Source organism: Protopterus annectens, chromosome 13.part0, assembly GCF_019279795.1.
Source record: "Protopterus annectens isolate FY-2018-M chromosome 13.part0, PAN1.0, whole genome shotgun sequence".
In the NCBI taxonomy this organism is placed as follows: Eukaryota; Metazoa; Chordata; order Ceratodontiformes; family Protopteridae; genus Protopterus; species Protopterus annectens.
This window is the reverse complement of record NC_056747.1, coordinates 692,155,573-692,172,111: the sequence shown is the minus strand read 5'-3', so window position 1 is coordinate 692,172,111 and position 16,539 is coordinate 692,155,573. Positions and strand designations below refer to the sequence as shown.

Genomic DNA, 16,539 nt, shown 5'->3' with positions numbered 1-16,539 from the left:
GATTGCAGCAACTAGGAAGCTAAGGAATCCTTTTCAGGCTTTTGCCCCTGTGTCCTCTGAATGTTTGCACTACTGTTCCCCTCTGAAAGCAGTAAGATGATATCTGTCATGCATTCCAGCATGAATGACCATCACAACAGAGTCAGATCCAAAGGCTACTTCATTCTGTTTTCTGCAAAACTCCTCAATTTAGACGTCCCAACCCTGATCTGTGCCACCCAGAGAAAGGGAAGCAGCTTTGAAAGAGGTTCCGCCAGACCACAGCAGATCAGGATTTTACTCCAAATTCTTTTTCGTACCCAAAAAAGACAAGGACCTTAGGCCAGTCCTTGATCTGAGATGACTTAATAATTTTGTAAAGGAGGTGACTTTCCAAATAGTCATGGTACAATCCATTCTGCTGTTCTAGGCAGAAGATTGAATGTGCTGTCTGGATCTTCAGGATGCTTACCTGCACGTAAAAATGGACAGAGCATCAGGGTAGAGTCCTCCACTCCCAGGTAGGAAATAATCACTGTCAGTTCAGGGCCTTGCCATTTGGTTTCAAAACCACCCCCAGGTGTTCACCAAATGCATGGCCCCAGTCACAGCTCACTTGACTTTTAGGAGTTTGAATCTGTACATACTTTGATGATTGGCTCCTAGTAGCTCCATCGGTGGATCAGCTTGTATTAGCAAAACATTTCCACCAAGTTTGCCTGTCGTTGGGAATAACAGTGAACATGGACAATTCTCTAGTGGATCCCTCACAAAACTGTACTTTCATAGGCGGTCACCTTGACACTTGGTGGCAGTCCTACCACAAGAAAGAATTTCCTCCTTAATGGCAGAGTTTTGTGTCTACTTTAGCAGTTCAATGTCTCAAGGTTCTGGGTTTCATGAAGGTATTGGAATAGATGGTTCCCAACACCATACTCATCATGAGGAATGTTTGAATGTAGTGGGACCAGTCTCCTCAACCATTGCATCAAAAGCTCAGACTTTCTTGGACAGTCAAACGGAGCCTAATCTAGTGGATGAACCCATGCAACCTTTCCAGCAGATCCTCCTCCACCATACCAATGCCCCTTGCAATGGTTATCACAAATGTGTCTGCCTGAGAGTGGCGGAACACTGTTCATGCAGGATGTTTCAAAGTTTGTGGACTTCTGGGGAGGCCTTCCTGCACGCAAATGTCCTTGAGATGTAAGCAGTCCTTGTAGCCTTGCAGGCATTTCAGGACGAGCTCCCTCGAGATTCAGTTGCCATGCATTCAGACAGTATGGCAGTTGTGTAGTACTTGAACAAGCAAAGAGGAGCCCAGTCTAACTTCTTGTGTGGAGAGTCAATAATAGAATGGGAATGGGCCCTATCCTCACAACATTTTCAGATTACAATGCACATAGCTTGGTCTGTCAGTGTGATTGCAAAGAAACTAAGCAGCAGATAGTGTTGCCACAAATGGTCCGTGAACAGCAAAAGAGCGTGCAGCATATTTAGGAAATGGGAAATTCCTTGCTGCAACCTTTTAGCTTTGCCATTCCACTTCAGATCCGCCCACTTCTTTAGCATATTCCCCAGGAAGGACAGCCATCCAGGAAAGCATTCTGTCATGACTGGCCCCTGGGTTTCATCTACACCTATTCTCCCTTCCTCTGATACCAAGACCATTGTTGACAGGTTCTTTTGCATTCTTTGGGATCCCAGACAGGACCATTTGTTATAATTTAACTGCTAAAGTACTTACTTATTAATCTAAATATAAATTTTATAGGGTAATAATTGTATATATGCCTTTTTTATAACAAGAGCCCCTAATTAGCCCAGCTTCCATCGTAGTGCATGTAGGTCCTTACTGGAACCTTTATAGTTGCCAGCATTTTGGGTATGCAGAGGAAGTAAGACGGTGTTAGCTGTACTTTTCCATTCTGTGTCCAAGGTGGAGTCAACAGATTCCTTTTTTTTGGGGGGGACATAACACTGAAGCAAGATCACTTTTGGTCAAATGACCTCCATGGCTGCATTTCATAACCAGGGAGCCTGTTGCCACTCCCTAGTTATTAGGCAAGTCATGCAGCTCCATTGACTTACTCTGTGGGGGCACAGTGTTGCTAATGCATGGTCTGTTCTCAACAAGATGGTTATTATATTTAACTTTTTTGTATGGTTTCTATTTAGAACTTACTGCAGAATAATGGTTGGATGAAAATCTTAGGCCACAAATGTAGACTGGAGTACCTGCTGAGGTCTCAGAAATTTACTAATGTAGAAGGATTGAGATCAGAATTGGGGGTGATGCAGCATTTTGTTTCTGTATCTTTCCTGAAATTATTTGGATTCCTTAGCTGTGGTACACAGAGTATAATTGTGATCATTGAAAAAACTTGCATTTTTTATCCAGACACCAAAGTTGTTAAAGCAGCTTGTCTTCAGAGCATAAGAAAAAGAACCAAATCTAACCAAGACTGGATGAGGCATCTAGAGCCTAGGATGCTGAAGGAGGTAGACTTAATGAGGGTACTTTGTATCAGTCTCTCCAGGTGAGATAGCTGTGTATTATGCCAGTGACTCCCACATGTAGACTGCACAGTTCTTGGCTTATTCCCTCTCTGATGTGCTGGAAAATCTGACATTTTTACTTCTTCTCTGGTCTACAGATATTTCACTTTTGTCTCTGTAGTCTTCAATCAGTGTTTCATCTCCCTCACATCAAAGTTAAGTTCTGTTAGTTGACACAAGTCTGAGGAGACTGCATTTTCAGTACGCTTTATTGTGTCATTGGATCTACTTATATAATCAGACAGGTTAGACATTAGCTGGTCAAACTTTGTCCACCTCTTCCATCACATTTTTGTTGGTTGATGACATCAAAGAGCCAATGTTACCTTGACCACTTTGAAAACAATCTGTACCTTGTGGTGTGCCAGATAACACAAGCAGTCTTTTTATGGAATTTATTTATTTATTTTTTAATCATTAGTAGCTCTCGAACCTTGAGTTTTATATACAGCTATCATACTAAGAATGACTGCTAGAATACAAGACAGTCTTGTAACAGGGCATAGGGAAGCAAAGCAAAACCTTGTCTCATCCTAACCAGAAGTCATGAAGAACCCTTTTAAATGTTGCTACTATTCAGGTAGAACAGTGACAAGATAAGATGTAATATTTTGAAGAGTAAGACATCTTTTAATTGTAGTTTTAGTATGGTATACTTACTGTAATCATCACTGTTGTGACACAAATTGAAAACTTAGGAGTGACAGAGTATTTTATTCAGTTGCTGTAAATGCTGCAGGGAAGCAACATGACATTAGTTTGTGCTGGCAGTCATAAAAGTCTTGAATGGTGGTGGTTTCATCGATATCCCCCTTCTCAGGAAGACCATTCTCATTCAGAGACTTACCTGCATCTTAGGTAACTGTGTTTTTATGCTTTTGTTTGGGGTAGGGAATAGTTTTATCAGTGTGCTGCACAGGGTTATCTTTATAAAGTTTTCACCTTGCTAGCTAAGAATGCTGGAGCATGTAGCACTATTCTCCTTAGATGAAAACTCTGTGACATGGTAATTAACAGTAGCAAATGAAAAGTGTGCGTACACGTATAATATATCGTATATATATATTTATATATATGGATTCACTTTGAATAATCGAATGTTCAGAACATTGACGTTCTGATCATCGAGACCAGAACATCGATGTTCAGAACATCGAAAATTCAAAATGAACCGTAAAAAAAAAAAAACCACAAACGCTATGTTATGCGGGGCCGCCCTACACCCCCCCCCACTTCAATATTCCAACTCCGCGATTGCACTACAGTGGTGTAAGGGAAAGCTCCCGTTTACCGCTATATGCGGTAGCGCTAAACGGAGATTTCCCGTACCCTACCTGCAATGCCAACACTCAGATGGCACACACGCACACACACACACACACACACACACACACACACACACACACACACACAACATGTAGGGCACCTTGCTGCCCTGCATACACACCCAACATTCCACAATCTCATTTACCTGGCACTTCAACTTTAAACCTTTGATGTTCTGAACATCGATGTTCTGGTCTCGATGATCAGAACTTCGATGTTCTGAACATTCAATGATTTAAAGGGAACCCATATATATATATATATATATATATATATATATATATATATATATATATATACATACATACATACATACATATACACACACACATATACATAGTACTCAGTGTATTATCACAAGCAGATTTTGAAGGAGATAATTGTGACTGATGACACGAAACGAGTGTAAGTAATACTGAAAAGGGTTGTTCAAAGTCCTAAGTAGTATTGTATCACATTGGTTAGGCAGCAGGAACAGGAATAATGGGAAAAAAAAATTCCTCTTCTTACTTACTGGGCATTACCAACCTAAGTTAATGTCAAATAAAATGAAGATGGCTGCTAGCACAACGTCCTTCCTGCTAGAGCAGAAAAGAGGTCATCATTCAGCAAAATGATATGTATGACAAGACAGCAGTACTTGTACTTGTTGGACTGTGACTTTCAGGTGTGTTAGGGTTGATAGTAGTCTGTTTGCTTACTTTTGCCTTGATAGTTTCTACAGCTCAGCATACATTTCAGTGCCGATGGTGCATTTAGGCAGTTCTTCTTCTGCCATGGATTGCATTGCATCACTGTAAAATGCTATCAGTGAAAAGGGAAGTCCCCATGCTCCCCGGTTTTTACCTCTCCTGTCCTCATAAAATGATTTTCCCTAAATCCCCAAGCTTTGTAGTCAGTCATTTAAATCAACGATCATTGCAATCAGTGAGCAATGCCATGCTTTTCCATTTCATACAATTTGAAGTCTGCGGGTACTGATCTCACAGCGCGATCACTGGGTATTGCTTTGCATACCTGTCAGTTTGTTAGCAGAAGAAATCGGGCTAAAGTGTAAAATAATGGTGGATCAAAGGCCCTCAAAATAGGGGCAGATTTTAAACATTGCTGTTATAAACTTTGTTAGAAACTGCAGAGCTGTCAAGAGCTATCGCTACTTAAGTATTATAGAGTTTGAAATCTGGTTGTGATAATATGCAAGTACTGTACCATATATATATATATATATATATATATGTATATATATATATATATATATATATATATATATATATATTTATTCAGAATTTCGAAATTACATAGCCGAAGACACCAAAAACCGTGAAATTCTAAATCCTGACGCTACACTACAGATACAGCACACACAAACACATACACACCGCTTCCCCCCCAACTGAAATATAATATTCTATGCTACAGATAAGCAGGGTGGCAAACACCCCTTATGTGGGGGGCTGCACACCCCACACCCCCTACTTATATATACTAACTCCGAGATCGCACAACCAGACACACACAAGCAACTCACTCCCACACATTATACACACTCTCGCACACACTCATCACAGCCAAAACACACACTGACAGACACTAAAGCCCCTAACCAACAGACATGCACATACATACATACCCAAACTCACATCTTACCATTCACACACCACAACACCAGAAGCGCTAATTCAAAATCTCTGTACTTTGGGATTTTGAATTTCGTGCTTCTGGTTTACCAGTACTTCAAGACATTGGTATTTAATTTCGAAATACTGAAATTCGGGATTTCAGTATTTCGTAATTAAAAAGGGAACATATATATATATATATATATATATATATATATATATATATATATATATATATATATACACACACACACACACACACACACACACACACACACACACACACACACACACACAAACATCTCCATCCATCCATTCACAACCCCTTTTTCCCATTTTAAACATGGGTTTGGGGTTTCAGCTAGTGTTTACTTTGTCAGATAGCCCTGCTGCAGTTGTTTTTCCATATACTACAGATGTGCATGTACAAGCATACCTATGAACAGTTTAGAATGTCCAATCTACCTAGTGCACATATTTGGAATATGAGAGAAAACTAGAGCACCCAGAGAATCATTATCATCAACTTTCTTTTTTCCCATTTTCTACATGGGATCAGGATGTCGTTATCAATTGCCTCCATCTGTGTTGATTTAATGTCACACTCCTGCCTTCTTTAACAGTTGTGCCTGACTCCTGCACAGTTCATCCAGCTCTCTGCAGGCCACCCTTGTTTCTTCTTGCTTAGTACTTGTATGTCCTAAATCTTTTTCACCAGATTGTCTTCTGCTTTTATGCACATTTACCCGAGCCAACGTAATCTATTCTCTTTAAACTTCTCTGCAATTGGAGCTACTTTGACTTCTGCTCCGTTATCCTTATTTCTTTGTCTGTCCCTCAGTGTGCTTCCTTCCACGCATCTCAGGCAGTTAAACTCCATCACTTGTAGCTTCCTCAACTGCTCTACCTTTATTGCTCAGGTCTCTGTGCCATGCAATAGTACTACTGTTTATTACACCTTACTTTTCAGCTTCTTCAGCATTCTTCTGTCTTACACTACCCCTTACACTCTGCTAGTTGGCTACAGTTCCTCTGAGTGTAGATTTAACCTTCTCATTCAGACTTCCCTTCTCCTCAACCATCACTCCAAGATACTTAAAGTTGTTAACCTATTCCACTATCTTCCCTTGTATCTCAGTTGTTATCTTCTTCTGATTTCTCTCATTTGCTGACATTACAACTGTGTTATCTGTACTCTGTTTTATCCCATAAGCCTTCAGTTTTGCTTTCTATTCCTGTATCCTTTGCTTAAGTTCTTGCTCAGAGTCTGCCTGTAATCTCACAGTGTCTGCTCTTACTTGAGTGATTGGGTCCTCATACTTATTCTACCAGTGTTCCTGGGACTCTGAACCACCACAGGACTGGCCAAATTAGCATTCTTGAGACCTTGTTATATGCATCCTCCAAGTCTAGGAATGCCCAGTTGGACTCTCTTCTCATATCTAGCTTCTGCTTAGCTATCTGTCTCACTGCAAACATGGGATCAGTTGTGCTGCATCCTGATATGAATCCAAACTGCTCATCTCCCATCTTACTTTTACTGCACTGCGTATTTGTTTACCAGTCTCCCTCTCCAGAACTTTTATGCAGTGTGTGGCTGCCCCCTTTGTTCTTGTACACTGACACAATTATACTTTATTCTCCAGTCATCTCGGAAACACCTCTCTCCATACTGCTATGAGTACCCTCAGAAGTTTTCTGTCCTCTGTCTTTTGGAGATGGAGCACCTGGAGAAAACACCCAGGGAGGACATGCAGAGACTGTACAGAAGGCACCCTAGCCAGGAATCAAACTGGATAACTTCTTGGTGTGAGGCAACAAATCTGTGCAGCGTGTGTGTGTGTGTGTGTGTGTGTGTGTGTGTGTGTGTCTGTGTCTGTGTGTGTGTGTGTATATATATATATATATATATATATATATATATATCAAATTCACCTTGGTCTGCCTCCATGCCCCTGATACACAGACGGGCTCCACAGTGGCACAGATTTGTTGCCTCACAGCAAGAAGTTCTCCAGTTTGATTGTTGGCTAGGGTGTCATCTGTGCAACGTCTACATGTTATCCGTGTGCAGCAGCTGGAGAAACCTCATAGGTTTTTCACTAAGAAAATGCAGAGACTGCAAACCATGACCCTTACTCTGTATCTTATAGGCTGCTGAAAGGTGACTTGTGCCTGGCCTATAGGGCAATCTCCAACCCTGCCCTAATGAAAATGCTGCATATCCGCAAGTCAAATGATATAAGAGTCACTCATTCTAGGGATCTCAACCTAGCTAGAGACATTAACTTAACAGAAATTGCTGGAGGGATGGCTATGTCTTCCAGAGACTGCCGCTTCTCTGGAATAGACTTTCTAGTCATGTAAAACAGAATTCTTCACTGACCCTATTTAAAAGCAACCTAGATAACTGGATAGGAGACTGCAAATTCATCCCTGGGGTGGCACCCATATCCCTCATGGACAGGGGTAGCTGGTGTTGATCACAGACCCGCTGTGTTCATAAATTTGTTCTGTGAACTACCCAAAAAAGAAGAAACATGGCTAAGCTTGTAAAGGCTGTAGGGCCACTATCCTAGTAACCTCCTATGAACCTATAGACACAGGCAGACAGCAATGCCCAAACTAACATACCCCCCCCCCCCAGTGTAGCCTCTAGAAATGAACCTAACCCCATCTAATAATCTCCCTTGATAGTTAGGGATATAGTTGGATTGAATTGCACGGCTAGGATTATAAAGGCCCTTGTGGTCATTATCTTAGTATATTCATATGAACTATGAACCTGTGTGCATGTGTGTATATATATATATATATATATATATATGTATGTATATATATATATATATATATATATATATATATATCTATATCTGTGTGTATATGTATATACATATATATATATATATATATATATATATATATATATATATATATAGGATCTACTTTAGATCGACGAAAGTTCAAAATGTCGAACACTCACATGAGCGGACATTCAGGAACTAAATGTTTATTTTTTTTTAGATCTCAGTACAATGAAGATCAGAATATTTGCCATTTCTTCACTGTAGTGCGATCTCGGAGTTAGAATATATATTTAGTGGGGGGTGTAGGGGGCACAGACCCTCACAATAGTGATTTCGAGTTCCTGCATTTCCAGTCATTTGAGCGTTCGACATTTTGCACTTTTGTCTATTTAATATAAACCCTATATATATATATATATATATATATATATATATATATATATATATGGGTTCCTATGAGTTCATCGACATTTCAAATCACCATCGACTTTCATATCATCGACAATTCCGGTAAGCGATTTTCCCCCTTACAGGACCCATGGTAGCGCTTGTTTCTGTGTTACAACGAGTAGGTTTTACGTGATTCTGTATAATTTACCTTGAAAGTGTTGTTATTTATGTCGTACCAGAGAAACAAGCGCTACCATGGGTCCTGTAAGGGGGAAGATCGCTTACCGGAATTGTCGATGATATGAAAATCAATGGTTTGGTGTCGAAGAGGTGAGTGTCGGTGATTTGAAATGTCGATGAACTCATAGGAACCCATATATATATATATATATATATATATATATATAGCTATAGATATAGATACACAGACGCACACATATAGATATAGATGTGTGTGTGTGTGTGTGTGTGTGTGTAGATATATATGTATATAACCATATATGAGTGTGTGCATAGATATATATATATATGTATATATCTACACAGGTGTGTGTGTGTGTGTGTGTGTGTGTGTGTGTGTGTGTGTACATGTATAATGTGCAAGTACTTAAGTATTTGTATATGTTCTTTCAGCTTTAAGCATGTAACTTGTTTACGTAAATGCTGGGATGACAGGTGATTTCCCCATCAGCATTTTGCAATTTGTTCGTCTGCCATATGTAGTGGTTTTCTCAGTCTTTTCGGATCTTACCCTAAAAAGATGTTGCAGGTCAGGATATTGGCCCATGAAAATGACAAGTTGGTATCCCAAGTGACCACAGGAATAATGTGATGTAAGAATTTGGAACATTATTTGGATAGGGAGGTGCCATCTATATCTTTTGTACCCCCCACCCCACTGCTGCTGTCAGGTAAAAATAACCTCGTAGAAGAAGAAAAACTCAGATTTTCTTTTGTTTAAGGTCATGGGACATTGAAATGGTAAAATTTAAGTAAGTGTGGCGGGTCAGGGATTCTTCCCTATAAATGAAACACTGTACCAAAGCATTTTCATGCTATCAAGGCTTTTGGTAATATGCTATTTCATCTTCTTTTTCTCTGTGAAATGGCATTTGCTGAAAATAGAGTTGAATATTTGCAGTGCTTCTGTTTTAATACCTTTTACCCAGCAGATGTTTTTCAGCCCAGGTATGTTTTTGCATGCCGAGCAAATCAATGCAAAATTTGGTCAGTGATAGTATATTATATGAATGGTGCTGGCAACATTTAAACTTGGGCTTTTCAAGTTTGTAACTTCACATTCTGATCAATTTCTCAAACATCTTTACTTTTGGCCTCTCCTGCTGTGCTTCAGCTTCTGGTTTCATAACTGAGATTGAGGAGCTAGGGTCTTTGCATTGTATATGTCTGTTAATGCTTAGTACAGTGCAGGCTGTCATGAGTAACATCTGATGATTCTTCCTCCACTTTGAGACATGGTGGGGGGTGACATGCTTCTCCAGGAGGTATGATGTGTGTCCATAGTGCACTGTAACATGTACCTTGAGAAATCTGCTGTAAACATTTCATGGTAGTCTGGGTGCTGGGCAAATTCAGGGGAGTATTTGTTTTCTTTTTTAAAGAAAAGTGGGTATGAACCATTCTGTCTGGAACATGTCACCACAGTTTCTTGGACTCTGTTTTAGTGGGTCTTTGTCATCTTTCCTGATTTTGGGGTGAGGACTGGACTGCAGGAAACATGCCTTAATGAAGGCATCATATAGATCTGTGTGAGGAAGGAAAACAGATTGCTGACTGAACCAAAATGTTAGCAAGTGTTTGAAGAATGTGAATGGATATTATTTCGAAGGAAGACAATGTATGCGTGTGAACATTATGCAGCTACTTTGTATCCAAAGAGTAGTCTTCTCAGATTTGTTATACATTTTTTTTTTGTTTCTCTTATATGAAGTGTACTGAGAATGTGAAACATGGTCTTGAATTAACATTGCATAACAAAATGAGATGATTTTTTATTTTGTCAGCTGTATCAGTAGGGTTTGAATAAGCCATTCACAGTGTGGGACATGGTACAGGGATAAGAGTACACAGTGACAATAGACCCCAAGGATCCATTCCTCACAAAACAATGTAAATTAACCATGGCTTACCATTACTCATGCCACAAGCCCAGCTTGACAGTATCTACTCTGGTTTACGAAGCATTTTTTTCTGACCCTCAACACTGCCCAAGCTACTCTGCTGAGTTTGACACATTTCTCATGAAATAGTTGGCCTGTAGTCAGGACCACTTTTTTCTGTTTTTCTTACTAATTTGGATTTTCTTTTTATCTCTCCTTCTCAAAAAATATAGGCTATTGCAGCCGACTGCAAGAGGGTCACAGTGCTGAAGTATTTCCTGGAAGCGCTTTGTGGACAAGAAGAACCTTTGCTGGCATTCAAGGGTGGAAAATATGTGTCGGTGGCAGCCATCCCAGACACCATGGGAAAGGAAGTGGGAAGCCAGGAGGGAAAACAACTGGAAGATCAGGTACTGCATGCCTCTTGGGAAGGGGAGAGAATGATTACAGAAAAAAAAAATCATAGTGCCATTTCCTGAAAATTCCACCACTGTGCCTTCTGAACTATGAGTTCCACATGTTGTTGATTTTTATTTAACTTAAAAAAAATACATGAAGGAGAGAAAAATAAATTTCTGATTTAATGACATGCAGCTAAGGCAACTAGAGGGGGTGTGGGAAGGAGAGGTCAGAGTTCAGGACCGGGATAAAGTTTATGGCTGAGGCATTTGTTTCACTGGGGGCCTGAGCTGCAGTGCATGTACAGGAAGAGCCAACATCATTGGAGGTTTGTATGTGGAAAACTGAGTTCTTGCACTCTCCCTGACATTCTGATGTGATTAAGGAGTGTGTGTGCATATGAATGTTTCTCCTAGCACTTTCACTGTTGACCGACTTGTGTTGGAAATTAATACTTTCCTGCATTTTTGTTTCCTCTAATCTAGCTCCATTTATATGTAAGGTGTACAAATGTATCATTAAATAATAGGTTCCCGTGCTGTTCTTTGTGCCCTTTTATTATTATACTTTATTCATTGCTTTTTTAACATAGTCTGTATAAGCTAGAAGCAGTGACAAAAGACTAGGATTGATTGTGTGTGAATATGGGTATATTTTATACTCGCTTAACTGCTGCCTCTTACTTAAAGAATCCATGAACAGGGTCACATATGATCTTTAAAGTTTGTGGCTATGTTGCAGCTAACCAACCATTAAGCTATAAGCTGTCCTCTATTACTGACCTGTCCTTTATTTTTCCTGATGTAGATGTCCGTGAAATCCTCTGATGTGTATTATACCAATGTCTCATGAATTGCATTCCTGGGCCACACCACCCTGTTTGTAAAGCATTTCCTTAAAATCTTGAACAAGTTCAGTTTTACATTTGTTTATAATTAAGTATGGTTTCATTCCCTGTCTGGCAGTAACTGTATGATGACTCCTAGAGCTGCAGAGAAGTTGTCTCTGGAATTTGTTTTGACTTTGTTAGAGCAGGTAGCTCTTGCAGAAGTAGGGCCAAAACTTCAGAACAGAGTCTTGCAGAATTCTTTTGATGGGGACCACATCCTGTTATGATAGTACTTTTATTGCCTGCCCTCACTTACTCACTTTTTTCAGACATTTATATTAATTTATTAATAGTGTAAAATTCTCTAGGCACAGGTGCCTTCAAGGGTGATCTGGGGAGCAAACATTTCAAGCACTTAATGCAAGGAATCTAGACAAGGCCTAAAGTAATGGGGGGACAACGGCCCAAACATTGGAACAGATTTTATATATTGCTGTTATAAACTTAGAAAGCTGGTAGAATAACAGGATTTGTCTTAGCATGCAGTTTTTGAAGGATATGAAGTTTGAAACTCAAGTGTATGCCATTATTTAGTGACTTCATTCCTCAGTGACTTACCAGAAAAAAACACAAATTTTATTAGGAACACACCAAAAATATGAGGTAAAATCTTGACATTCTTTGAAAATCTGGACAGTTGAGAGGTATGCTGGGGAGTACTCATCTGGTTAAATGACCACTTAAAGTGACATACTACACAGTCAGCAACTGAGGTAATCTTCTGGAAGACCATGAGATGAAGCTGTTCTGCATTTTACAGACTAATTTCTGTGTTGTATGTAGTTTCTAAACATACGGTGAAAACTTGCATCATAAGCCACGTTATTCAGGAATTACCTGTGTTGTGATTTTGCTTATCAGCGAAGTTGTCTGTTTTTTGTTCAGTTGTCAGGGTTTTGAAAATCTGCAGGAGAGTCTGTTTGCTGAGTGCTGTAAAGCAAATATTTTCATATTACCTAAAACATTTTATCGTCAAGTATGATTCTTTCTGCACTAGTAATGTGTGGGTGTTCCTATGCCTAACATCTGCTCTTGTTAGATTTTTTCCAAGCCTTCATATATTTCTGTATGCATGCTCAGAATCTTATAGCATTTTTAGCCAGTTTGGACATTCAAGGGTATATCAGGCTGTTCCCCTGGGCCTTTTTAAGTTCTTTCTGCCATTTAAAGATTTACTGCTCTTCATAGCCTTGCTTTTAAGTTGTTGCTGAAATCATCTGTTTCCTTGCTGCAGATGTCCATATTTTCAAATTAAAACTGCCTTTTCTTCCTTGCTATTTCTTTAGTAATCTGTGTCATTACCTGCTAGAGTTCATACTTTGTTTGCAGTGCTCAGATTCCATAAAATGATTTTCATTGGCAGTGCCTCTTGTACTTTCAAGTTGGTTGTCAGGTGGAGCAGTATGATAGCTGTATGACTTGACAGGAGTATGCTTGATAGAAGAGCCAAAGCCCTCTCATTGTTCCTGCATTATTAAAGGCTTACAGGTAGTTTCATTCCATTATGGATACTCAGCAATCTCTTTTCGATGTAAGAAGGGACAAAATTGTGAGAGAAGTATGAGGGGGAAAAATGAATAATTCAAACACAGAACGAAATGTAGGGTTGTTGGTTAAATTGTTGGCAGCAGGCAAAAGGCTTGTTCATGGGGTCCTTCTTAAAGGGCATAGATGTCATTGACCTATGGCTTCTTCTTTAGCAGGTATAGGGATGTTGGCTGTGTCCTCTCCTACCAATGGAGTGAACCTTACACAAGCCACCTACAGAAAAGCTTGTAATTTGAGTTGTAAGAGTTATAGACATTGCTGTAAGGGTATCTGTACATTTAAAATTAGTGGAAGTTAAGTTGCAACCTCTTCATCTCTTATAATTGTCTTCTGTCCCATTTATAAGTCAGTTTGCTCCCCCAAAACAGTTTTCCCCATCTGCAACTTTTGAATCTTGTGATATCACTGACTCATAGGGCAGTCATTCCCAAATGCAAATATTCAAATGGTGGAGAGTCCTCTATTTTTTTTATCCACACAGCAGATGGAGCATAAGCTGTTTGCCAGAGAATGTGTTTATCATATGCCATCATTTTTGTTACTCCCCGTGACACTTTCTTAAAGGAATTATGTGAAAAAGATCCCTTTCTCCCCGTTCCATTTCTAATTCTGATATTGAACTCAGAAGGAAGAGTGGGATGAGGAGGCTTGTCCTTTATGGATGGAGCTCTAGAGGCTGAATACTAATTTCACAGAGAAGGAGATGAAGGACCTGTATTTGGACAATGCAAGTTCACAGCAAATAGCAGTGGGAAACCAAGAGGTGTTGGACTGAATTAATGAGGCTAGAGAAGCCCAATCCCCTGTCTATTTTACTGTTATTTTGAGCATTTTTAGGATTTGGCCCTCTCATTCTTCCTTGGCCCCGAGTTCATCAGCCTCTTCCATTTAAAAGCCTGGACAGAATTTATGAAGTTCCAGAGAACAGGAAAGACTGGATGCAGAACCTGAGAGCAGACCCTGAGCCAGTGGTGGCAAACCTTTTGGGTTTGGGATATCAAAAGCTCCTGGCACAAAATAATTGCACTTCACATGAGCAACGAATGCAAAAGCAGTGTCTTTGGTAACTTGGGTGTTGGTGATCGCTGGTGTGTCACTCAAAACATTGTGGCGTGTACCACCTTTGACGTGTGTGTCATAGGGTTGCCATCATGACAAGGTAAGATGTTTGGTTCATGTAATTCTTCTCCACTTTTACCTAAACAAAACATCTAGGACCTTGAATAGAAAGAGAAAGAAGGTTTTCAACTCTGTCAGTTTAGCTTCCAGAGCTCTGACTAATCAAACCATGTGGCTGTTTTCTTGTATACTTGGTAAAACAGGCTTCAGAAATGTTGGAGGACCTGACTTGAAAGCCAGAACAAGACTGTATTTATTTATAATTATTTTTCCTTCCTCTTCCCACTAACCATCAAACCTCCTTCAACTTGACTTGAGCCTATTTGTTCCCTTACACTGATGATTTATCTACAAGGGCTGTCTTACAAGCAGATTTCAGGGAGTTTCTTTCATTGATGTTATCCTGGTTGCTAATGCCATTAGCATTACCCTAACCCCACCTCTTTGGCAGGACATCAAGCAATCCATGTCACCAGAAAGGTTAATGATATCTTCCCATGTGTGTGTGAGCTCTTGCACACTTGCTATAAAGGGTACCACTATCACCAGTAGTTTGGTGAGACTGAAGCCCAGTGCAGCTGCTAGTACATACCCATCCCTTCTCCAAGGGATGTAATGTGGTACACAGCCAGCTTCATCTCTTTCTTCACCTATGATGGGCATGCCCATCCTCCCCTGCCTGTAATGTTAAACACTTAATGATTTGGGTCACAGCCACGGCTTTGTCTTTATGACACCACCCTGGGCATGGCCATTAATCTTATCATTTGAGCAAACAAGTTCCATAATCACATAATTAAAAGTGGGTTTTTGATGGCTCACTTATGAGCGTCTTGCTGCTGTCATACTTTGATGCTATAAATATATCTGGTTGAATCCCATTCCGGAAGAAGAAAAGTTTAAGTTGATGAATGCTTCCATGGCTCAGGCACCTTTGATCATGGAGCCCAGTAAACACCTTTAAATAGCAAGGGGAAAGGATGAAAACCATGACTTAGGTGCAGGATATTTTTAGCTTCCAGTTTTCAGGAATTATCGAACCTCAGAACAATTATTTTTTCCAGACGTTTCTCTCAAATAACAGGACAAGATGTAGAAACATTTCATAGACAAGGAGTGAATGACATTTGCATTGCTTACCAGGACCAAGGCCAGCAGAGCTTCCAAGACTCTGGATTCCCCATCAATGAGAACTCCAAAAAAATGCTGCCCAGCCACTTTTACCTCTCCTTTTTCCCCCATCTTTCATAAGGTCCTCAGTACTATCAGAAAAGTGCTGGCTAAGAGAAATCATCTCCAGATGCTGTTGCATAAAATTTCTTAGCTTGTCACACCCTGGGAACTGTTCGTGGATATTTTCCAGATCAGGGCAACTCTTTTAAGATGTGGTGTTCATAGGGTTGGTGCTAGGCTATCTGCCCCAGGGCCTATACAAGCCTAGCCATAACAATGTTTTTTGGGAGGAAGGGGTTCTGTCTTGCGGTAGCTGACCATCACTTACTAGACATCACTTTAGATCATCTCCCAGTCTTATTTATCCACTTTCACCCTTCCCAGATTAAGGATGCCAGCCCCAGGAGAGCATGACAGGAAGATGATTTGTGATCTTCAGTTGTAGAAGGCTTAGAGGAATGAGACTACCTGCAGCTTCATGTATGCTGCTCACTTAATAACTTTTTTGTAATGCCTTAACCAGCCATAACATACTGAGTTTTGTGTGTAGGTGGGTATGCAGTGGTACCACAGAAGAGCCATCTGTGCTTACATCTAGACACACCCATCAA

The 16,539-nt window shown here is 40.0% G+C and overlaps 1 protein-coding gene across 2 annotated transcripts in view; it reads left to right on the top strand.

Moving 5' to 3' along the window:
- SMG6 (SMG6 nonsense mediated mRNA decay factor) overlaps nucleotides 1–16,539 on the top strand; it is a 3,859,488-nt gene that overhangs the window by 2,811,119 nt on the left and 1,031,830 nt on the right. For both annotated transcript variants that reach the window (XM_044054377.1, XM_044054376.1), the window contains exon 14: nucleotides 11,034–11,210. In XM_044054377.1, coding sequence (XP_043910312.1) covers nucleotides 11,034–11,210 — 177 coding nt within the window. The remainder of the gene's footprint in view (nucleotides 1–11,033; nucleotides 11,211–16,539) is intronic.